Source organism: Epargyreus clarus, unplaced genomic scaffold (genome assembly GCF_041222505.1).
Source record: "Epargyreus clarus isolate Ecla_fem2 unplaced genomic scaffold, WU_Ecla_fem_2.2 ptg000012l, whole genome shotgun sequence".
NCBI lineage: Eukaryota > Metazoa > Arthropoda > Insecta > Lepidoptera > Hesperiidae > Epargyreus > Epargyreus clarus.
This window is the reverse complement of record NW_027332220.1, coordinates 9,394,065-9,418,569: the sequence shown is the minus strand read 5'-3', so window position 1 is coordinate 9,418,569 and position 24,505 is coordinate 9,394,065. Positions and strand designations below refer to the sequence as shown.

General features: G+C 36.4%; 2 protein-coding genes across 2 annotated transcripts in view; both read right to left on the bottom strand.

Annotated features, from left to right (window-relative positions):
* The window catches only part of Cngl (Cyclic nucleotide-gated ion channel-like), a 108,323-nt gene extending 105,762 nt beyond the window's left edge, over window positions 1-2,561 (bottom strand). Inside the window, exons 1-2 of the mRNA XM_073078650.1 lie at window positions 2,517-2,561; window positions 343-500 (exon numbers count right to left, since the gene is read on the bottom strand). Of these exons, the coding sequence (XP_072934751.1) occupies window positions 343-500; window positions 2,517-2,561 (203 nt within the window). The remainder of the gene's footprint in view (window positions 1-342; window positions 501-2,516) is intronic.
* A 3,451-nt stretch (window positions 2,562-6,012) lies between these two features.
* Window positions 6,013-7,278, bottom strand: LOC140746495 (uncharacterized). Its single transcript, XM_073078649.1, has one exon. It carries the CDS (start codon window positions 7,276-7,278, stop codon window positions 6,013-6,015), a length of 1,266 nt encoding a protein of 421 aa, XP_072934750.1.
* Window positions 7,279-24,505: the final 17,227 nt, after the last annotated feature.

The following is a 24,505-nucleotide window of genomic DNA, read 5'->3' as shown; positions in this document are numbered from 1 at the left end:
TAACTAGATAATGCCCTACCATCTATCAAGGATTACCAAATTTTAGTAAACATGGTATCTTATAACACTTTTGAGAATGGTTGTGGTGAATAGCGCACAAGGTTAAAAATATACGTAGATCTGAACTCTCGGTAGCTTTTCAGCTATTTTCAAAATAGATTTGGTAATAAATCATGCAAGTTCAGATAAAGTGATTTTCCATGTTGCTTTTATTGTTAACAGCGATAACAGATGGCGCTGTATCCAATTGCTGGTTTCTCCAAGTGTAAATGATCTTATTGATTAATGATAACATCTACATAGATAAGTTGTGTAAGAGCATGCAAAGATAGAGCTCGTTACCTCTGCCTGGGACTCTTGCTTTCAGTGCTAGCGTTGTTGCTAGAGTCGTCGTCCTCCTCTCTAGACGTGGCTGCGGAGAGGGCCCTGGAGGAGGCCGCGTTGACCTCGCTGCCATCATTGTCCTCGCCCTCCGATGTCCGACTGGTCCCTTCTTCTGCCTGCAAAGTTGATAAATTGTAGTTGAATGGGTCTGCTGTATTGTATCAAATAGTTATAAGTGCTAGTTGCCCAATCAAGAAAGTTGTAGTTCATATGACGAGTATGCTGTAGTGTATCAAGTAGATATGTGCAGTGAATTGCCAGGCGCCGTCAACATTTTAGCTTTATCGCATAGAATTAAAAAGTGAGTAGATAATAAAACATTAAATTTGGTGTAATGTTTAGCTTCAGCATTAGCTTTTTGTAAAGATAGAATAAAGATAGAAGATAGGAGTATGGTACGAATTATGTGTTGATTATAATTATCTATTATCACCAAAGCAAGACAACTATTTGAAGTACTTGTAATTTTGAAGTACATTAGTGGATAATTTTCTTCCTAGGGTTCTCGTACTCGTATTTTGTAATTATAATAATTATGTTAATTATTGACGTTTAAAAGGAGTTCTGTATGAGTCAATTTTGAATAAATGAGATTTGAATATTAATGAAGATTAACTTGACATTTTAATGACTGTAACACCATGTAACAATATCATCACCAGATTATAATTTTGCTTTTAAAGTTTGTTATCCTAACAACTTTATTATAAAGATATTTGTAGATAAAAACAATTCAGCTAAAATAAAGCAATCCCGCGAACAAAGGGTTGATTTTAATAAAAAATCAATTTTGTGAAATGCGATCCACAATCATTTCTATTGAAATGTTACCGAAATAGGATCAAAGTGAGAGCGTAGGGAAATTTGATCTTTACGATCACGATCGCGATGAGTTTTAAAGGAATTTTAATTTGTATTAAGGTTTTGTTTCTGAATTACTTATTTATCCACAATGATTCAGTGGAATTGAATAGGATAATGAGGGGCCCATAGGGTGCCATAGATAATCGGTTTAATTGAATTTAGTAAGCTGAATTAGGTAACTTATTTAGGTGATTTTTTTGAAATTTAAAAACCCTGTCCTGTTGCTAAAATACTTTTAAGTATACTTAATATTAGTTTATAGTAGGGCTCTCGGTTTATTTTACCATTATTACAAATAATTTTTTTCTTTGAAAAATTCAATGAAAACAAATTTGATTGCTTCCTGCCGGAAAAATGGTTTTCACTGTATTAAATCTACTGTTTACACCTCTAGCCCCTTAAAATCTGGTGGTACCTTTTCTGTTTCAATGAGTATAATAAATTGGATTACAATGATCAGAAAAACCTTATAGTTAAATAATCATTTCATTCATAAAATTCATTTAATGAACGCGAGAACAGTACGATTAGTCGTACGATATGGTTCACGTGTCGTAATATTGAAGAAAGATTCTTCGGCTATAGACGTCTACATTGACGTTATTTTATTCATAAAAGTAACTGATTTAGTCTACACGTGCAAAGAATAGCTACTTTCTGATAATTTAAAATTCTGTCGAGTTTCAACAAAGTTCGCTTAAATTTACTACAAATTGAATAGCATATTTTTTGCCCATCAATTGATTTTCATCATGCTTTATTATCAAGATCATGCAAACTTTTATATCATGCGACATTTGCGTAATAACATTTTAAAAGCATGCGACATAAAACTTTAATAAAGATGTACGCTATTACTTTTTACAATGTTACATTTTCATTCATTTTGCCTAATTTTAATTGAACAACAGATATTCGTATTACGACAAAAAAATTAATTACTATGATAAAATATTGAATTAAATTTTTCCACCTACTTTTACTTTTTTGAGAACTTGGCTGATTCGTTACCGTGTGTCTAGATGTCCAAAACGTAATGTCGAATTCAGAACATGTATAAAATTTGATCATTTTCTCCTACCCCAAAATTAATAATATAAGTTGCAAATGAATATTTTTTCCGCATACGCACAGCAGTTTTAGTTTCGGTCTTACAAAACTTCATATTTTGACGAACTGGGTACACTTGAAGTAGAATATTACCAAAACGGGTTCTAATAATATAATCATGTAAACAGTTCTATGGTTCTACCTAAACTTTAACTTACCTGAATTCTTATAAGTGGTATCGTTTCTTCTCTATTTACAAACATTGTACCTCTTTTTGTGTTACAATTTGATAGTTTTAAATTTTAAACTATTCGAATGTTCTTGAGTGCTAATTCTAAAATTTACAGTACTGTACATAATTTTAAACTTCATATAAATACCTAAAACTATAACATACTATAACTAATTAGTTGAAAGGCAGTTAATTTATGCGTTTTGATGAATAAAATTTTTTCTGATAGTATTATGTATCTACATCGAATAATGATGTTTAAAAGTGTAAGCTAAATATGTAGCGGGTATTAATTTGTGGAAATGTAAATAAAATTAATTTAAAATTATTGCTTAATATTTTAAGTTTTATCCTTATCAGAGTATGGAGGGTAATGATTTGAGTCTATGTATGTATGTATGTATGTATGCATCTATCTATCTTTGACATGAGGCATAGCTCAAACGACTTGACCAATTTTAACATATGCTGTATCGTTGAATTCTTCTAAAATGTGGGACTGACATTCAAATTTTTTGTTCTTATAATAATTGTCTATGTTGAAAAATTACCACAGCTGTCGTCGGCGGTCGCCGGCGCGGGTTGCTGCCACAACATATACGCTCTTTATTAATTCTCTATCTACCCAATTTTTGGCTACCACAGATCGAAAAGTGAGAACTGTTCGTATCTTCTATTAATATTCAATCTATTGAAATATTACCAAAGATCGCAATTTGATAATTTCTAGTATGAAGTAATTGTGAATTGTCGATCTTTGGTAAGCAAACATTAGATAGGTTGATAATTAATAATGGGCGTACGAAGAAAATGTCAATTGTCTGTCATTTGAAGGCAAAACATTGGATATATAAATTATTATTTACGCGATATTACCTCGTAACACAGTCTCATATGTAAGTTAGGTAATCTTCAATAATTATAGTTTAAAAACTAAAATCCATGTTAAAATTGCACAAGGAAAATCGTTAATCCTGATTCCTGACGATCCTGATGATGTAAATGGGATAAAATTATTTAAATCATGTATTGTCATCGGTTCTTGATAATTGTTCAAAATTTAAAATTAATCGGATCGTTTAAAGTGAGTAAAAATCGAGTTCAAAGATTCCGTTACATACATACAGGACAAGCTAATAAAAGCGTGGTAAAAACAGATTGTTTATTCCATTTAACGTACAATAAAACGTAAACATTGTTTGTTTGTATAATTGCTATTCACAATGTCACGGGACAAGCGTTGATGCGAATTAAATCGTTATTTCAATTTGCATAATGTATGTCGAAGCTGAACTATCACAGCCACTAACTCGCGAGCTGTAATTTATTGTGGTACTTTACAAACACAGTGAAAACATTTCTGTTATTTCTGTAAGCTCACAGAATAACAGAAACATTTGATGGTGTGGTTTGTATTGGTTACGCATTTTTTGACGAATCGAAACACAAATTTTATTTTCAACCTCAAAATAGCGATTGGCCTTGGTACATAGTCTAAGATCCCAATATAGGTCGATCTGCAGATGAAACGTTTTTATATCGTATTTTATATTTTATAAAGTATTATTGCAAATAGATTGACTAAAAAAATTCAGTCGTAAGTATACTAAAAATACGTCTTCTTAAACATTTCACTGGTCTGGTTAATAGACAAATTACATAAGTACCAATCGAAAGCGTGATGACTATAGAATATGCAAACTTTCAGTAACGTGTGGACGCTTCTCGAGCGCTAGCGGCAGTCCCTTTGATTCACTAAAAAAGGGAAAATCCATCGGCTACAAGTGCTTGAAAATCTAACAAGGAACACAAAGCAAGTCGAACTTTCTATCCGCATGTTTGAATTTGTAACGGTTTGACGAGGTTTGCCGAGAAGAAACTTTATACCACTTTCCTTTAATATAAATTGGACACATAACATAAATATAAATACTTACAACAGTAAATTTTATAATCGATCTCGTACGTAATGATCGTAAATTAGTTCGCAGAGGTCCTGGTACACCTTCTGAAATACAGGCTTGTACATGGCAGTACCATAAGATATTGCGAATGTTTACAAAACGAAACTTAATTGAATTTAATTTTATAATAATTATATTACTATAAAACATTAATATCCAACCAATTTTCATTCCTTTATCTTTTAACAACTTTTGCTTAACATCCCATTTTAACATATAAAACATTTTTAAATTCGCGGTATTTACAAATACAATGACACTGACATGTTATTTGATTTTATCGACATCGCATTGTCAAGAATGTCAAGACAGAATATTTTTTTAGGAAGAAATAATGTCATTTAATGATGTTTATCTATGGATAGTCAATTTGTTCGACGAACTTCACTATAATGGCAACATTTTCATTTATTTAGTTGACTTTAGCGACACATTAGTTATAGGAGGATTATGGAACGTTTATGAATAAACAATTTTATGGAACGTTTTATAAGCTTAACGAAAACTTTAACTAATGAGTGCTTAAAACCTTCTATAAGTATTTTTTATGAACAAGACCGGTATTGTAGAATTACTTTAAGTAATTAAATATATCTCAACAGTTAACCAATACTGCATTCGACTTTATCAGTTCACTTATTCCATTTGACACAATTCAGAGATACGACGAAACGATCCTATTTTCGTGGTTTCGTCGGTCGATTCGTTTTCGTTTTCCAATCATTGGCCGGGATCTTGTCCGTTCCCGGAACGGAAGTTTCGTTAAAACGTTACCCGTGATGATACGTCGTTTGATGTGGCTTACGGTAAGCATCCTTAAAATGACAGGTTTATATGGATATTGTTTTAAACATAAAAGAGTTAATTTAGTCAGAATAACATTATTTGATTTCATTGTAAATGATAGCCTTAGTTAAAAAATACAATCATGGTATACCTAAGTAGCATATTAATATGGCTATAAGGTTTCATTTTTTTGTTATCTAGTATTCATTTTTCCAAATTCCAATTTTAAAATTCCAAACTTCTTCTTCTTCTTCTTAGTCGAATCCTCATGACTGAGGGTCGTGACCATCAAGAACAGCCCCGTCTACGATAGTCTTCCAAGTATTGCGATTCTGTGCAATGTGTATGGAATTGTAGATTGTGGTGTTGCTAGTTCTCTTGACAGCATCTGTCCATCGGGTTGGCGATCTCCCTCTGCAACGCTTTCCAGCCACCTGACCAACGACTATCAACTTTTCCAAGTTGTCTGGGTCTCGTCGTGCCACGTGGCCGAAGTATTTCAGGACCCGTTGCAAGCAAACCGTGGAGAGCCTTGTTCGAATATGCAGTTCTGAGAGAATTGACGCATTGGTTCGGCGCGCTGTCCAAGAAATAGCCAACAGTTTGCGCCAGCACCACATTTCAAGGGCATCAATTCTTGCTCTTATTCTTGCTTTCAGTGTCCACGTCTCTGAAGCATATAGGAATATGGAAAAGATAAGGGTCTTTACAAGTTTAACTTTTGTGGTTCTGCTAATGCCTCTGTTCCTCCATATCTTTTCCAATCGCTTCATCGCAGATTTTGCCAGCTGTGCTCTGCGCACCACCTCTTTTTCGCAGTCGCCGTCGTTGGTAATCAGGGCGCCAAACGTCTAACACCTCATTCTTATCTATAAGAACTTTGCCATGAGCATCTTCCACTGACCAATTCCGAGGTTTAAATTGTCTAGTGATCGTTCTCACTTTGTCAAAGAGGTCTTTTGTATTGGAAGTGTTAGAGGACTTCTCGATTTCATTACAGATGTTAGTAATATGGGCATTTATGTCTCTTCTGCATAGATTTTGAACTTTATGGTGTAGTTTTCTGTATTCCTGGTGTTGTGGACCAGACGATATTCCCGTCTCCTTAAGTTTTTTCCTATCCATGATAGCTGTCCAGGTTTCCGCACTTATCCATTCTGCCCTTGGTACTGGATTTTGATTAGCTTTTATCTCTTTCGCTGTGGCTAAGGTTGTAGCTTTCAGTTTCGACCATGTAGCCTCCGGTAACTCAAAGGGATCACAGTCTATTTGCTGTAGGCGTGGTATTATTAGATCTTTGAAGGTCTCGAGGGCGTCCCGTGTAACTTTAATTGCATTGAATTGGGGTTTCCTTTGAGCCTTTAGCCTTATTTTAAGTGTTGCCACAAGCAACTGGTGATCACTGCCACAGTCTGCACCTGGTCTTGTTTTGGAGCAGAGTATTGTAGACCTCCATCTTCTGTTGATCATAATATAGTCGATTTGGTTTTTATATTTACCATTTGGTGAGATCCAGGTGTATAATCTACGTGGGTGTTGTTGAAACCATGTATTCATAATCGATATATTGTTTTCGGCACAAAAGTCTAGGAGCATCTGTCCGCGGCTATTCCTATCACCTAGGCCGTGATTCCCAATAATGCCCTTCAGGTGATCATCTACAGAAGATTTTCCTATTTTCGCATTGAAGTCCCCGATCACTAGTGTTGGTTCTTTATTTGGGATATCTACATATACCTTAGCCAATGCGAGATAGAAGTTTGTAATTGCCTCTTCTGTGGAGTCTGACGTTGGGGCATAGACTTGTATTAAATTTATGCAATATGGATGGGCATCAATTTTTAGTTTTATTATTCTATCACTAATAGAATCAAATCCCAGAATTCTGTCCGAGAGCTTCTTAGAAATTATAAAGCTTACACCACTGAAAGTATTAGAAGTGACGCCCGAGCTGATGACGTAGTTACCACGATTTGTATAACGGACGACGGAGAACATCGACTGAGAGTTCTTTACAAAAAAAAAATGTTAAGGGTGTGTGAAGTCTACCAATTCGCACTTCACCCTATCACCTAAAACTCTCTAACTCTGAAAGGTACCATACCTACAAGTTGGGACAGTAATTGGTTGACAACGACATATTTTTTCGGTATGCAGAGCAGTTATTAACGTTTTAAAGGCTAATGCCATTACCAGGGTATAATATCGGAACGTGCCTGATATTTTCATTAGTGAACCGTCCGTTTCGATCAGAGACACCCAGTTTCGAGCACATCGTTTGAACTTAACGTCTACGCTGATATGTTCAAGGGCTTCTGGACATTTCAATTTAGGTTCGAAATTTACGACCTGAAGAAAAATGAGAATCTTTTGTTTATAAATTGGTATTATGCTATGGAAGATCGTCGTTTTTAGAGAGTATAAAAAGCAGTGACAGCCTAGTGGCGAAGTAACGTGGCCTCTCGATCGAGGGGTTTGAGGTACAGATCCCAGGCGCGCACCGATATTTCAAAGTTATGTGCGTATTATAAATTAATTATCACTTGCTTAAACGTGGAAGGAAAACATCGTGAGGAAACCTGCATACCTGAGAAATCTTAAAAAAAAAAACTTTTTAAAGGTATGTGAAGTCTACCAATTCGCACTTGGCCAGCACGGTGGAATATGGCCTAAACCTTCTCATTCTGAGAGGAGATCCGTGCTCAACAGTGGGACAGTAATGGATTGATGATGATGATGATCATGAACAGAGTAGCATCAGTAGGCGACCTATGATTCACGTCCCAGCCTAAAACTGACAATCCTAGAAACGTCTCGATCGTTCAACCTTTAATTTTTTATCGTTAGGAAATTAGGAATTTAATGGACATTCGTAGCTGACTCTGACATCGATAGGTATTCGGGGTTCTTGCTCGAATCGAGTCCGAATTTAATAGACTTAAAAAAGGGTTTTAGAAAAGGGCCACCTAGTTTACTAAAGATGAACTTTGCCTAACATTTTAGATCTTTTGTATGTTCCCTTTTTTATGGAAAATAAAACTAATTTTGCTTTCGGTTTCATCTGCTTTGAATGGAAACATAATAATGATATATTAATTAAAATGTTTAAATGAGGCTCATTAAATATATTTATGTATGTGTAAATTAAGTAGATTTTGGACTTATGGAGTGGACAAAGGTAGTTGAAAAAGTTAGTGCAAATATAAGCTGGTTTTTCTAGCCTTTTTTTCGAACTGCCTGACACACTGCCGTATTTCTAGACAATAATAGAAAACGTTAATACTACTCTACGGTTTTGCACTGCCCTTAACAAAATATTTATAATATTCTGGTATCGAAAATTTAGACCATCTTATTTACATTTTTTTTGCCACGATATACTTTTGCCAAAATTCATGCAGATTGGTAGTTTTTTTTTGTATGTAACGATAAGGCAGACGGGCTACCTGATGGAAAGCAGTCACAATCGCCTATGGACATTTGCAACACCAGAGGAGTCGCCAATGCATCGCCGGCTTTGAAGGAGAGCTCTTTTTACACCCCTCTTGAAGAACCCCACGTCATAGTCCTGAGGGAATACCTCAGGAGGAAATTCATTCCACATATTAAACGTACGCGGCAAATATGAACGTTCAAACCGAACCGTGGAAGACCGCCACGGGTTCAGTTGATGTGGATGGAACTTCATCTTTCGGCGAGTGGTGCGATGAAGGAAAGGCGACGTAGGCACCAGAAAATACCAACATACCAACATACATACGTCTGAAGCTAATAAAAGCGTATTAAAAACAGGTGTGGTTGAAAGAATAACAGATAAGAAAACTTACTCTATATAAAACAACAATTATTATGTATACATCCGAAAATATACAGCCGGTTTCAAATAGGGAACAATTGTATTTTCCCATTGCAAGTGTTAATCACAGCTTCAATGAGATCACGTGATTATCACGTGAAGATAATAGGTACATGGATAATCCTCACCACATTGAAAGCAATTGTCTTTATCCATCTCACCTGTTCTGAGACACGTTTGTTCCCTTTATCCAATCTGTAGGGATGGATACATTTGTTGATAGAGATTATGTGTGATTTTGATACGAATTAATCACATACTCATTACATTAAGCGATTGTGTAGGGTAGCAAGGAGGAATGTATGTGTGCCGATTTCATGTCACCAAAGTTATTTGTGGTTGATTATAATTATAGATGACTATGAATGTTGACAACATCAATTTCTGTCCCATAGCTGGGCGCAGGTCTCGAAAAGTGAGGTCAAAGGTCACCGCCCCGGCCCAAAGAAAATTGGTAGACTTTCACGATTTTAAGACCATTTTATAAAACAGCTCAGATGTGTTGGTTTCTTCGCAATGTTTTCAAACTATGTGATAATTAATTTCTAAACGCACATATTTAAACAAAAAGTTACATTACTGGGATTTTAACCTCTGATCCCTCGATTCATAGGTCGAGTTCCAAGCACTAAATTATCACTGACTAAACATAAAAAGAACAACAAAATCCCTTTTTAGACAAACCATAATGTTTAATATTATACCTAAGCTCTGGTAAAACAAAAATATTTCGCGTTATAACGAAACATTATGTAAATGTACACGGCTAGCGTTTATTTGATTTGATCGTTTACACAGCCATAAGCTTAAATCGTGATTCAGTTTGTGAAAAATGGTCTCAAAATAAATAATTCTATATCTCTGTGGTATTTTTATAATATAAGAGTGAAAGACTAGCATGCAGTCCACTTAATAGTAAGGTAAGTACTGCCACCCTATCCCTGTAGTTCCGGGACAAGGATAGGGCTACGGTATACCCCGCCTCGTATCGAAAGAGGCGACTAAAAGGGGACTTCCAGGGTTGCGGGTGGCAAGAGTGGGAGCTCGAACCGCCCAGCCAACGGCCCCGGGACGGCTGTATGTGTGGTTGCATAAAAAAAAGGTACTGCCGCCCATGGACGTCTATAGTCAACCACAGATAAGATTCGCCACAGATGCGCCGCTACCCCAGAGGTCTAAGCTGGAATGCCTCGGAAAAGTATGTCTCCCTTATCACACGTTCAAACTAGACCACAGCAGCGTTTAACACTGCTGTTTTAAGGCAGAAATAGGTGTGGCGGTGGTGCCGCCAAGTCGAACCACAGAGTTCTACCACCTTTAAAGAAAAGGTGTGTGTTTTGTTAAGTGTTTTCGCTGTGTGAATACTCAAGTAACACACACATACAAGAAGATATTTGGCGATCATTAGTAGAATATATGATACTAGATCCAGCTTTTAGCTCCTTATATTTATAAGCTTCCGTATTATATTGAAGCCTATTAATTCCTGTCAAGTGAGAAGTCATTTACACGATAGACTTCCTCTAGTCTTAAATAGAGATAGAGTATGTTAAACCTTATGAGTTGAGTGGAGGGTTCAGATCTAGTTGTTATGAAACCCGCTGAGTCTTAGGCCGTTCGTCCACCGCCACCGTCATCGAACCGACACCGAGAATGAGATTATTTCGGGGCGATTTTAGTATGACGTGATGGCGATAGTTTGTCCACCGCGACCGATATCATTGGTTTAGTTTGTTCCAGCTCAAACGTATTTTATATTGACGTCTAATCGGCCCGTCAAAATCTCGGTACCGATCTAGCGGTTATGCCATCTACTCGAAGTCTCGGCGGCAAGGATGGCGGAGCTCGGGTGACGGACGTGCAATGGACATGTGGCTATAGTAAATGTATGTACTGCTACTTTGGCGCCGTCATCTCGTTCTCGGTGACGGCGGCGGTGGACAAAAGCTAACTCAGTATCGATTGACAGTTGCATCGGTTCGGCCATTAAGAGTTAATAAGGTAAGGCAAGAAGATACTTTGAGCCACTTGTAATATAAATGTAAAGGCTGCGACCCATTTTATTTGACTGCGGTACAATTAGGGTAATTTTTACCCGAATACGGAGGGTAAGGTTTTACCCAACTGCGAAGAGTAATATTTTACCAACGGCGGACGGTAATGTTTTTCGAGCGAAAAGATAGATGTATCAGTCTTTGGTAAGCCCTGATAATGAGGATGGAGATGAGGAGGAGAAGGATAATGATTTTACCAGAATACGGAGGGTAAGGTTTTACCCAACTGCGGAGAGTAATATTTTACCAACGGCGGACGGTAATGTTTTTCGAGAGGATGGATGGATGTATCAGTCTTTGGTAAGCCCTGATAATGAGGATGGGGATGAGGAGGAGGATAATGTTTTTACCAGAATACGGAGGGTAAGGTTTTACCCAACTGCGGAGAGTAATATTTTACCAACTGCGGACGGTAATGTTTTTCGAGCGTATAGATGGATGTATCAGTCTTTGGTAAGCCCTGATAATGAGGATGGGGATGAGGAGGAGGATAATGTTCTTACCAGAATACGGACGGTAAGATTTTACCCAACTGCGGAGAGTAATATTTTACCAACGGCGGACGGTAATGTTTTTCGAGCGTATAGATGGATGTATCAGTCTTTGATAAGCCCTGATAATGAGGATGGGGATGAGGAGGAGGATAATGTTTTTACCAGAATACGGAGGGTTTTACCCAACTGTGGAGAGTAATATTTTACCAACGGCGGACGGTAATGTTTTTTGGTAATTCTTTGGCATGTCTACCAGCTCAAATGGCTTGACGGATTGTAACATATGAGGTATCGTTGGATTCGTCAAAATTTTGTGTATAATTTAGGCTGCGTTGTGGGAAATTCCCTTTTTAGATTATTATGTTAAGTAGTCGGACTTTTGTTTCTATAATAATTATGTTCTTACACTTTCTAATTAATAATAATTTAAAATTTAGTTTAATAATTAGTACTTTAATAATTCGTTCTTACTATTTTTAATCTCAAAAGACGCTTCCTACCCTCACAGGTCCACAGTAGGATAAGGGAGTACAGTACGTAGGACAACACATATACGATAGGCGTATTGTGGGTCTAAGAACACTCACAAATACGAATACACAAACACTGAGACCCAGAATGATCTAAATTCATCATTACGATATCTGTTTGACCGGAGATCGAACTTGGAACCTATTGTCAGACCGGTATTGTGACCGCTCCGCCACGCGGGTCATCAAAAATTTCATAACTATTATTTTCTAATCAAGGAAGTATTTTAGAAGAGAAACTGCATCACAAACAAAAACCTCATCATAGACGTTTGATCGAAAACAATTAATTAGATTCGATGCTTGATTGGAACTTACATTTTAGTTGCTGGAAGTTTTCCTCCTGTCTGAAGTAATTGAAAGATTCGTAGCGAACATTCTTCATTAATGTTTTAGGGTTCCGCAGTTGAAGGGTAAATCGGGACACTATAAGTCTCCGTTGTCTGTCCGTCTGTCATAGGGATGTCTGGACCGTAATAGATAGATACTTGATATGGCAAGTGAGTATTACTATAGCCATTAATAATAAAAATCCTTAAAAATAAACGTGAGTTCCTATACAAAAAAACTGGCCATTTTTGCGTTTTCGGTTTCTTAAATAAACTGATTTAAAATATTTCATACATTAATTACATACATAGAAATGTTAATACAAATTGTAACTATTGCTTTACTGCTTTCAAGTTGAAAGGTTATGTTACGAAGTACCTACAAAAGTAGTGGGTTATATAAAATCTGTTTTTATTATAATTCATATACAATATTTCATGGTGGTACGGAACCTATGTGTGCGAGTTAAACTTCCACTTAGCCAATTTTATTGATTACAGATGTCCATGGACGGCAGTCACCATACAGTATTACACGAATATTCGCTACTTCAACTATAAAATATTTAATGTAACCTATATATTTAACCTAGTATTTTAATATTTTGTATATTAAAATACTAGGTTTTAACATACTGTATATTAAAATACTAGTTTTCCGGTGGGTTCGCTCGCGGTAAGAGGTTTTTATATATACCTCGGGAACAGTACTTTTGGGATAAAAGTACCCTATCTTATGTTCTTTTTTGAGCCCCTGACACCGTGTGTAAAAAAATGACAATCGGTGTGAAAGTGTAACAAACAAACTCACATTCGCATTTATCTTATATATAAAATTCTCGTGTCACAATATTTGTTACCGCACTCCTCCGAAACTGCTTTGCCGATTTTCACCAAATTTTATATGCATATTCAGTAGGTCTGAGAGTCGGCTACTAACTATGTTTCATACCCCTAAGTGATAAGGGTTGTTCACCCTTAATATTTTTTTATTTATATGGCAACACAGCGTTGGCCAGGTCGGCAAGTAACATTGAAAATGGCGGTGATTCTTGTGTTCGTGAATCTCAAATAAATTGATACTTACATAAATAAAAACTTAACTGCTTTAAATTCTTGTGTAAAGTTAAATATTATGTTGTTTAATTTATCGTGTGAAAGGCAAGATGAATGTTTGTGTTCCCAACAAATGTTTGTTTCATGACTGTACCGAGAGGTTTTCTTACGTTATTTGGGACGAAACAGGAATACATTAACGTCCACGTAGGTATATAATATGAGGAATGTTACACATGAGCGAATGTGGACTAATTCGAAGGTTATTAAACCTTTCATGGATGACTCCAGCGGCACTACCGCCACACCTATTTCTGCCTAATAACAGGAGTGTTAAGAGCTGCTGTGTTCTGGTTTGGAGGGTGTGGTACGGGAGACATACTTTCCAAGGCGTTTCAGCTTAGACCTCAGGGGTAGCGGCGCATCTGTGTCTGACTTCAGGTTGGAATACCTTATCCTATCTGGAGTTGATTACAGAAGTCTATGGGCGGCAGTAGCCACTTACCATCAGGTGGACTGTACACTCGTCTGCTACTTCTATATGATAAAAAAATCTATCTATTCTAATAATACATTTTTCTAAGTAAATTTCTAACGTTAACTGACAGATGCCGGCTTAAACTGGTGTAGAAGGATGTAATTTCTCACAGAAGGATTTTCGAAAATTCATCCCCTAAGGATGCTATCAGGGGGATTGAAGTTTGTAATCGTGTAAATAATAAATACTTAAAAGGAGTTTCAGATTAAGTTTTAGACCTAATTTAATAGTTCTTAAATGGTTCGTCCATTTGATTTTGAAAGTAATTTTTAGTAGTGTGTTAAGGGAATATATGTTAAAATAAACAGTTTAAAAAAAGCTGGTAAGCAAAAACAAACAGTTTCCACGCAATCTTATACTGTTCTTCTGGAAGATTCGGAAATACTATGAACACACACAAAGACGATTACATAAACACCCAGACCCAACAGTCCAGACCCATCCAAATTCATCATTCAGATATCTTTTTGACCGGGGATCGAACCCGGAACCATAAGCACGTCATACCGGTATGGTAACCACGCTGCCACGCGGGTCGTCAAACTACATGATTATTATCAAACAACACTATTATCGAAGTGTTTTCGTAGTAAGCGATATTTTAAAAATCCAGGTCTTAAATCTAGAAATACACTGACACCATTTTCCAAGTGTCATCCGGTCTAGCAGACACTGCTAGACTATCTGAGAATGTTCGAGACAAACGACCCAATAGCGGCGCCGAGTGTTGTGTTAGTAAACAAGTTTACCCCTGTTACTTACTAGAGTATTGATTTTAAACCCCTAAATATCTATCGGATATTAAACTCAATAGTCGACGAAGATTTATGCGTAAGTATCACCAGAAGTAGGAAAAGCAATAGAACTATTACTTAAGTAGAGAATAATTATTAAAACAAAAAGCTTAAAAATGTAGCCACAATTAAGGCGAATCCAACCACAACTTATGTTAATACGAGCTTTTGCCCGCGGCTTCACTCGCGTTACGAAGTAATATTTTCATCCCCTATTTGATCGTCTTGGGGGTAGAATTGATCAAAATCCTTTCTTAGCGGATGCCTACGTCATAACATCTACCTGCATGCCAAATTTCAGCCCGATCCATCCAGTGGTTTGGGCTGTGCGTTGATAGATCACTATGTCAGTCAGTCACCTTTGAGTTATATATATTTAGAAGATTCGTCAAGCCGTTTTATTTGTAGAGCGTGCCAAAGAACAAGCCATACATTTACACACACATACATAAATACACACATGTATACACATACATACATGCGTACACACCTACGTACGTACATACCTACGTACATACAATATACGTGCACACATACTCTCAAGAAATTACTTTTTGCAGTCGAATAACAACTATATGAGCTTAAAAAAATGGCTTTATTGATTTCGTAGACCAAACTTCTAAAAATATATTATCAGGAGTTCTTGAAAATTAGATCATTCTTTTCGGTCTACTGGACAATTTGGGACATTGGAGACATCTCCAAGGACAACGATTGTTTTGTTGAATTAATAAATCACTTGAATCAGCGAAAATTGTTTTCGAGATTGGGTATTTACTTTCAGTTTTCCGTCTTAAGTTTCTTTTTGTTATTGTTTAGTGAAGAATTAATAAAAATGTAATACAAATGGAATACAAGGAATTTTTTGACCACGTGACCTATTTATCTATATCGGTTCTGTCCAAATCGTCTAGACTCAATCAGGTATCTAAGACCAGGCATTGAGGCTTACCGAGAGAGTTCGAGATTACCCTCTACATAATATTTTATCATGACCGAGGTATGGTAATTTTTCAGAAAAATAATTGGCCAAATAGGTCAAATAGTCAAACGACCACAGAGTTTCATACACAGACCTGTAAGGTCTGTGGTTTCATACCAACATTTAAAAAAATATATTTTCATAGTAAATTTATTGTGAAGTTAGAAGTGTCTACTTATTACGATTGAATAGGTAAAACGAAAAACACCAGAAAATTGCGTTTCCTTGTATGTCAAAATTTACTCCCAATATGATTTTATATTTTTTATTTTTTGTTACAACGACCAAAGTTATACCACCACCATACCTCATCACCACCAGACTATATATTATGGTTCAAGAGATGCCCCTTGGGTACGGAATCCAAAAAATGAGCTTCGCATTGAAAAGTAGTAAAAGTATGGATGGTGACAAAACGGTCTAATGGGTATAGTCTGATGCTTTTCAAAACAAATATTTGCCTAACACTTTACATAGCACGGCCATCGTTTCTCACGGTATAACGGGTTCATTCCGTGTCGATTTGCGCGTTCCGTTTTTCGTTTGTGCAATATGGGACCCAGTTTCACGTGACATATTCCCGGAATGCTATTATATGGGACTTTTTGAAAGGCGACCCTTTAAAAGTCCTCTTTCAAAGGCGGCTATGCATTAGTGACTTCTTTTACACATGTCCATATGAGACCATAGATTAGCAAAGATACTTCGCCGCCTTGAAATTGAATGAAGCGACAAACGGCTTATTAGAAAGTACTTTTTTTGAATTCTTGACAAATAAAAACATTTTAAGAGAAAATTTTGGAATAAATAACTAATACTGCGTAATTTACGTAATAAAAAATTAATTATTTCAGATATTTTAGGGAAATTTTAACACGGAGACGTGGCAAAACTTTTTTACGCAACTATTTGAATTCTCAAAACTGGGTACATTTTCTTGTTAGGAGTAATCTTTACTAATCTATGTATGAGACTATCACTTTCTGTCCATTCAGTGATCTTTCTAAGTTAAGAGCTATTGTATCTGTACCCTCGCACAGGGCACAGGGGCCCCTCGACGTAAGAGGGGCCCCGTAAAAGCTAAGATTTACGTTCAATATTTCTGAATAGATCATTCACTGGTCGGGTATTAATTTCCTTACATTAATTCCTCCCCCTTACTAGGGCCCCAACATTTTTGCAAGCCCAGGGGCTCCGGCATTCCTTAAAATGAAAAAAAGCGCTTCGTTAAGTAACTTCATGCCTTTGTTTATAGACAAAGAAGTATAAGTAGGAAACCAGATTAAATTCCATTGATATTATATCGACCCCTCCTACGTATAAAATCGTAATCCACAAAAGTACCTTTTCGTTTTTATTGCATAAATTGCCTAATTTTAATGTGTTTTATCGACATAGGTAACGTTATAAAGCGTATAAAACAATATATATATATCCAATCAGCGCCCCTAGCGGATTGTGTCAGAACTTTGAAATTATATGGGCCAATACGTAAACAAATACCAAAACAATCATATTTGTCAAAACGTAAAAACTCATGGTAAGGGTACTGTACACAAACTGCACGCGTGAGATTGAACATTGAGATTCGAACAGACGAGCATCGTTTGAAGGTGGTAGAACCTTTTGTGGTTCGACTCCGGCGGCACCACCGTCACACCTATTTCTACCTAATAACAGCAGTGTTAGGCGCTGCTGTGTTCCGGTTTGAAGGGTGTGGTAAGGGAGACAGACTTCCGAGGCGTTCCAAATTAGTCCTCAGGGGTAGCGGCGCATCTGTGGCCGACCTCAGGTAGGAATATCTACTCCAATCTGGGGTTGATTACTGGTGTCCATGGGCGGCAGTAGCCACTTACCATCAGGTGGACTGCATGCTCGTCTGCTACTCCTATATTATAAAAAAAAATCGTGCGCGGCCGATTGTAAAAACTTCATAATAAACGCGTAGACATTTTGTTAATTCTTATTTTGTAAAAATTGTCTTTATTTTAAATCATACGTAAGCTAATTTGATCGCAATATTCACATTGCTTTTGCTATTTCATATAACAATATATAATATGTATGAAGTTACGTGTAAAATAAGTTAAAATAATAAAACATTATTTAAAACGATACAATTCACGAGTAAACGAGCCAGAAAGACGAACAATGGTTAAATCTTAAAAACTTTTAACGACTTAACTTGCTAAAATTTAAACACCAAAATCCATTTGAGCAATTATGAAAGGAACCTTTGTTAAGTATATTTACGTAAATTCTGTTGAACTTACACTTGAGCTAATTGCGTGTGACCTTTATTCATTATATTTATAAATGGTCTGGTTTATCACTGGGAAGGAAGCCTTGGAAGTTGTACATTGATTCTAGGGGCGTATTGTCTATATATGTAAACGAGTTGTTTTCACCGTTTTCATCCACGTTTAAAATGTAACATGAATAATTTTAGTTGAAATTGCAGAAAAGCCGTGTAGAAAAATATTTAAATACATACATATTATTATGCTCGAAAAATATTCCTCTATCTGATCCATCGAAAATACAGTTTTTAATATTTGTTTAATAAAAACAATGGACTCAAGGTTGTATTTTCTCCAGAAGTACATTCATGTCCAATCGTTTACGTTGTATTTGAGGATGCTTATTTATTTCCATAGGAGGTATTGACTAGTTATCATCAGATGGACTATATACCTACATGGTGGCTACTTCAACGTCACAAAAAAATGAAGAAAATCTTAGAATGGCAATATTTAAAGTAATGAATACATTTCCACATATAGATACATACGTAGACAGCTCAATCATTTGTGGTAAGACTGATCTATTGTAATCTACATCTAGTGTTCGTATTACTCTCTAATCAGTTGGATGATACATCAATACGGAGCAAATCATCCGTAGCAGATCATTATACTACTATTATAATTATGTTCGTGTATAGTATAACTGAGGGTGACTGAAGTATGATCTAGAAAATTGTTACCTAAAATGGAACAAATAATAAAACGGTAAGCTTCGAACTTAAACGAAATGGGACGAGATAAAACGTAACATATCCTAGGAATTTCTCCACAAAAGTTTCTTTACACCAGATTGGGTCGAATCGAGTCGGCGATTGTTAAATAATTTAGAAAGTAGTTATGGATCGGATACTCAAAACGAAACGTCAAAACGTAAAAACTCATGGTAAGGGTACTGTACACAAACTGCACGCGTGAGATTGAACATTGAGATTCGAACAGACGAGCATCGTTTGAAGGTGGTAGAACCTTTTGTGGTTCGACTCCGGCGGCACCACCGCTACACCTATTTCTACTTTATAACAGCAGTGTTCCGGCTTGAAGAGTGCTGTAAGGCGGTCAGACATAATAATCCGAGACGTTCCAATTTAGTCCTCAGGGGTAGCAGCGTGTCTACTGTCGACCTCAGGTAGAATTCCCATATTATCTGAAGTTGATTATAGATGTCTATGTGCGGCAGTAGCCGGTTACTATCAGGTGAACTGTGTACTTGTTTTGTTTCTTGTTCTTGTTTCTATATTTGTATTAAAATTATATTTGATATTATATTACCAAATAATAATCGTGTAGCCATTGTCCATGGCCTTTGAACAATTCCAGATATAATATAACATTTGAAACAAAAATCATTCAAATAAATATAATACCGGGTTGGGTTTATTTAAATCTTGTGTGTTGTAAAGGGATAAACATCTGTGATCAGTCGGGCTGACGGACCCTCCATTTGGATGTTCAAATTCAATGACATTCATCTGCTTATACATATTTCAAGCCAGCGATGTGTTCGTTATCTTCTTAATATATATAACTCAAAGGTGACTGACTAACATAGTGATCTATCAACACACAGCCCAAACCATTGGAAGGATCGGGCTGAAATTTGGCATGCAGGTAGATGTTATGACGTAGGCATCCGCTACGAAAGGATTTTGATCAATTCTACCCCCAAGGGGATAAAATAGGGGATGAAAGTTTGTATAAATCTTCTAGGTAAATAATATTACTTCGTAACGCGAGCGAAACCGCGAGCAAAAGCTATTTACATATATACAGTATAGGTAATATATACCTTCAATACAGTGTAAATTTTTCATATAAATGTATGGCGATATCCGAAACTGTAAATATTAGTGAAAAACTTTAAAAGGACTTACGAGGTCGAATTTTTCATGGTCGAAAACTGAATAATTATTATTTTTAATTAATTTCATTGTTAAACTCAAAGGAGAATCGAATGAGTTCATTAAAAAACAAAGATCCAGTATGATTCCGCCATCGGATACTGTTGCTTATAAGATTCAAATTTTGGGAAGCAATGATAAGTTTGTTCACCATTTAACCTTACGGTAGCTATGGAAGAAGACATTAAAAAGGCAATTAAATCTATAACTTCGACCGCGGTAGGAAATGATAATTTGTGCTCAAAGATGATCTTATTAATTCTTGATAATAACCTTCCTATAATTTCCCATATATTGAATTTTTCTTTATCCTCCTGTACTTTCCCTATTGTGTGGAAGCAGGCGAACATTACCTCTTTGCCGAAAAATCCGAACCCCGTTTCATTTTCGGATTTTCGTCCTATCTCTATCCTGCCATTTATTTCAAAAGTACTTGAGCACATTGTCCGTAAGCAACTTTCCACTTTCTTATTTAATAATTCTCTTCTCAGCCCGTATCAGTCTGGTTTTCGACCCGGTCATAGCACCGTAACTGCGCTGCTGAATGTCACTGATAATATTCGGTGGGCGATTTAGAAAAAGTCTCTTATCGTACTGGTTCTATTAGACTTCAGCAGTGCTTTTACTTCCGTAAACTTCGACATCCTTACTGGAGTTCTCAGTTCCATAAATGTCTCATCTTCTGCCGTTTCATGGTTTAATTCCTATCTTCGAGGACGATCACAGCGGGTCCGCCAAGGGGAGTATTTCTCGGACTGGTGTGAGCTCACTGCTGGTGTTCCTCAGGGTGGCGTTCTCTCTCCATTACTTTTCTCTATTTTCATTAATTTCATTACAAAAATGATTTCCTCAAATTTCCATCTTTATGCAGATGATTTGCAGCTATACTAGCTATACTGTATAAAATACAATTACACAATTTAAAACAATAAGAACAATTGCACAATACAGGTCTGTAAACAATTGTCTGAGCGCCCTACATTTGTTTGTTTCATATTGCCGTTAAATGTCCACTCACCTGATTGAATATACATGGCAGAGCCGAGCTGTTTTCGTATCGATCAATCAAATTGAGTGAGACTGGGTGTAGGGAGTATTCCCACCGGCATGCTTTCTTCGTACGATGATTGATTACTTACGATGCAATCATTAACATCAGTTGTTTCGTATTTATGATCGAATTGTTTCGAAAATTGAAAATTAATGTGCTAAGACATTTATATTTTTCATTTGTTTTTTTGTTTAGTTCTACGGGAATAAGTATTAACGAAATACTATCGACTTTATCAAAATAATTTTATGGAAAAGGTATCATCGGTAAAAATTACACATTCTCATATTAATCTATAAGTAAGCAATACTTTGATAACATATCGATTTACTTTTACACATAGCTATAACATATGTTTTAAAGAATGTCGATTTACCTACCTAAGCTAATAAAAATTGTTAGCCTTACGATTTAAAAACAATGGAATATTTTCTAAAATATTTCAATTTGGAAATATGCAGCGCTGACTTATTTCGTATCGATCAATCAAATTGAGTGAGACTGGGCGCAGGGAAATTTCCTGACGGCATGCTTTCTTTACGATGATTGATTAGGTGATTACTTACATGCAGTCATTAATACCAGTTGTTTCGTGTTTCCGATTGAATTGTTTCGAAAACTGAAAATTAATCGGAACTAACTTCCTACTTATTTCTACATATCATATTCATATTTTTTTCCATATCAAACCAATCCAAAGTTTTATTTACTTTTACTTAGTTTTAAAATTTTAATTTTTTATGTTATATGTCAATTCTAAAACTCATCTTTAGGATAAGTAGTAGACTGATATTTTCTTGTATCGATTTGTTATTTACGGAAAAGGTAACTATCCTAAAAATGTAAATAACACAAATATACATGGATACAAATAAGTCTTTCTACATCTGAAGTTACCGCCCTTATTAGTTCGAAGGGCGGCTATGACCCATGTAATATATTACTAATATGGTACAGAGCTAAAAATAAGTACACGTGGGTTGTACCGAAGGTATTGACCCAGAATAATATCATATAAAAATGAGATTTTTTCTCATTTTTACAGCTGCAGGGGGTAATGTTTTTCGAGTGTATAATTTTTTATGCTGAATCATAAAAAAATATTAAAAAGATATTTGTCCAAAAAAAAAAAAAAGTGTGTGTGTGTCAGCTACGACGCACGATTGGAGTTTACTCCTTACGAACGATAATTATGATATATATCGAATAGAAAAAGGGTAAATGAACGCATCTGCTAAAATGATAAGAGAAACAAACATATATCTGTAATTATTCGGATTATTTATATTACTTCAATAATGCGTATTACATAAAGTATGTTACAAAATAATATAAATAATAATAATAATAATAAAAACATTAAAACTTGATGGTTAGGTTGCTGTTTATGTACGTTGTATATAGATGTATACAATAGATGCTACTATATGCATTTATTATACAGCATGCATACCCTGTACTCGGCAGCAGTATACAAGTTGTGGCAGAACTTCGTAATACGCAGGCGCGCAACACACACGTACAAACATACGCACACATTCAACTCTCAGACTGGAGGTAGTGAACTATACAGTGAGACTACGAAGTATCGCGCAAAGAGGAGACCCCGAGAATGAGATACGCTGTGTAATGTATTCCATCTCATTCTTTTACACGTTCAATCCTACAGATATATATGTTTGTCTCTTTCTACGTTACGCCTCAACTTTTCGTGTTACACTTGATTTTACTCCTCATAAAATTTCCGTACCGGGCCTTATAACTCAAATCGTTTCTTAAGGAGTAAACTCCAAAAATGTGGACAACAATTATCCCATAGGGGTACAAAAATAGTTCACGTCTTATTCTTGGACTTTTTTTTTTATTTACGAGGGGGAAACCTTCAAAAGGTACCCTATGCCGTGGGAGCGACACGGGGTTATGTGGGATTCTTACCGCACTAAAAGCCCCCCGGTGGCCATCCTCGGCGCTACGTTGAGGACTCCGGGATCTCCAGGGAACGCAACCGGAGTCCTCTAAGCGCGTTGCCCCATCGGGCTCCTCCCAGGTGAGCATAAGCTCACCACAGCCTCTGGTGTCTACATGCGGCATGCGGCCACACATACCGCCGTCCTTCCCGGGGTCGCTCGCCGGGCGGTTCGAGCTCCCACTCTTGTCGCCCACTGCCCCGGAAGCCCCTTTTAGTCGCCTCTTACGACAGGCAGGGGATATCGTAGCCCTATTCTGGTCCCGGAACTAGAGGGGCATTATTCTGAGACCTACTGAATATACACACAAAATTTCATAAGAATCGGTCAAGTCGTTTCAGAGGAGTATTGTTACTAACACCGTAGTAAAGACAGAATAGTAGGTAAGCTAAGGTCTCTCGGCGACGCGAATATATTTATGAAATATATTTCATATTTACTCACCTTTTAAACCTTCCCTAGACTTCCACAATTACTCTAAACTACAATTAGCCAAATCGGTCCAGCATTTATTTATACATACAGGATTTATATATACAGGGTGAATTTTTCAAATGGGCGTTCATACAAATACTAATTTCATAAAACAGAATGCGCGTATCATACGCGCATCAGTAGGACTACCATGAGTTTACAAAAGTATTACTCGCTAGCGACTGCGTAAAATAAATGTATGAAAAATTGTACAGCGCCTCTGGTGGTTACTCGTAGAACTAAAATCCGTAGTGACGTAACTCGATACGTAAAAAACCTATCGAAATCAAATCGCTAGCGAATGTCATTATGATCTATTGCCATACAAATTCGGTCCCATGAGTCATTAATTTGACAGACGTTGTCAAGAAATACCGTAACGATAGTAGTTATGTTATTCACTAGCAAAATGACAATAGTTTTCTATTTACCATTTCTATAGTGGCGTTTCTATGCCAAGTCATGGTAACTGCACAGATCATACGCGTGACGCAGCCCGTACCGAGGCAACTCTCAGCACCTCTTCTCTATTTGATTGTGTGCGTAAAAAGTGCGTGCTTATACGGCGCCCGCTACTTACGCACACATTTAAACCGGCGGAGGACGATTTGTATGAAGCTGTGCAACTATTCTTTCTTTACTATGCTAACACTGTGACACGAATTATATAATAGATGATGATGGTAATGATGATTACTGGTACTATTACGGGAAATATCTTTATTATCGGTACCTCAGAGCTATAAGCCTGTAATAAGGGTATGATTACGCTATTGCCAAGATATCACCCACCTTTATTGCTTAGCTCTAGGGTCTGTGAATATTATCTGCGTGAAAAGGATTTTATATCGCTTGAAGTGAATATAAATATTTTGATATCGCTTCGCGGTAATAAA

Bases quoted from the DNA above. Each gene is read 5' to 3' on its own strand.
- LOC140746495 (XM_073078649.1), bottom strand. From the start codon at position 7,278: ATGTTCTCCGTCGTCCGTTATACAAATCGTGGTAACTACGTCATCAGC.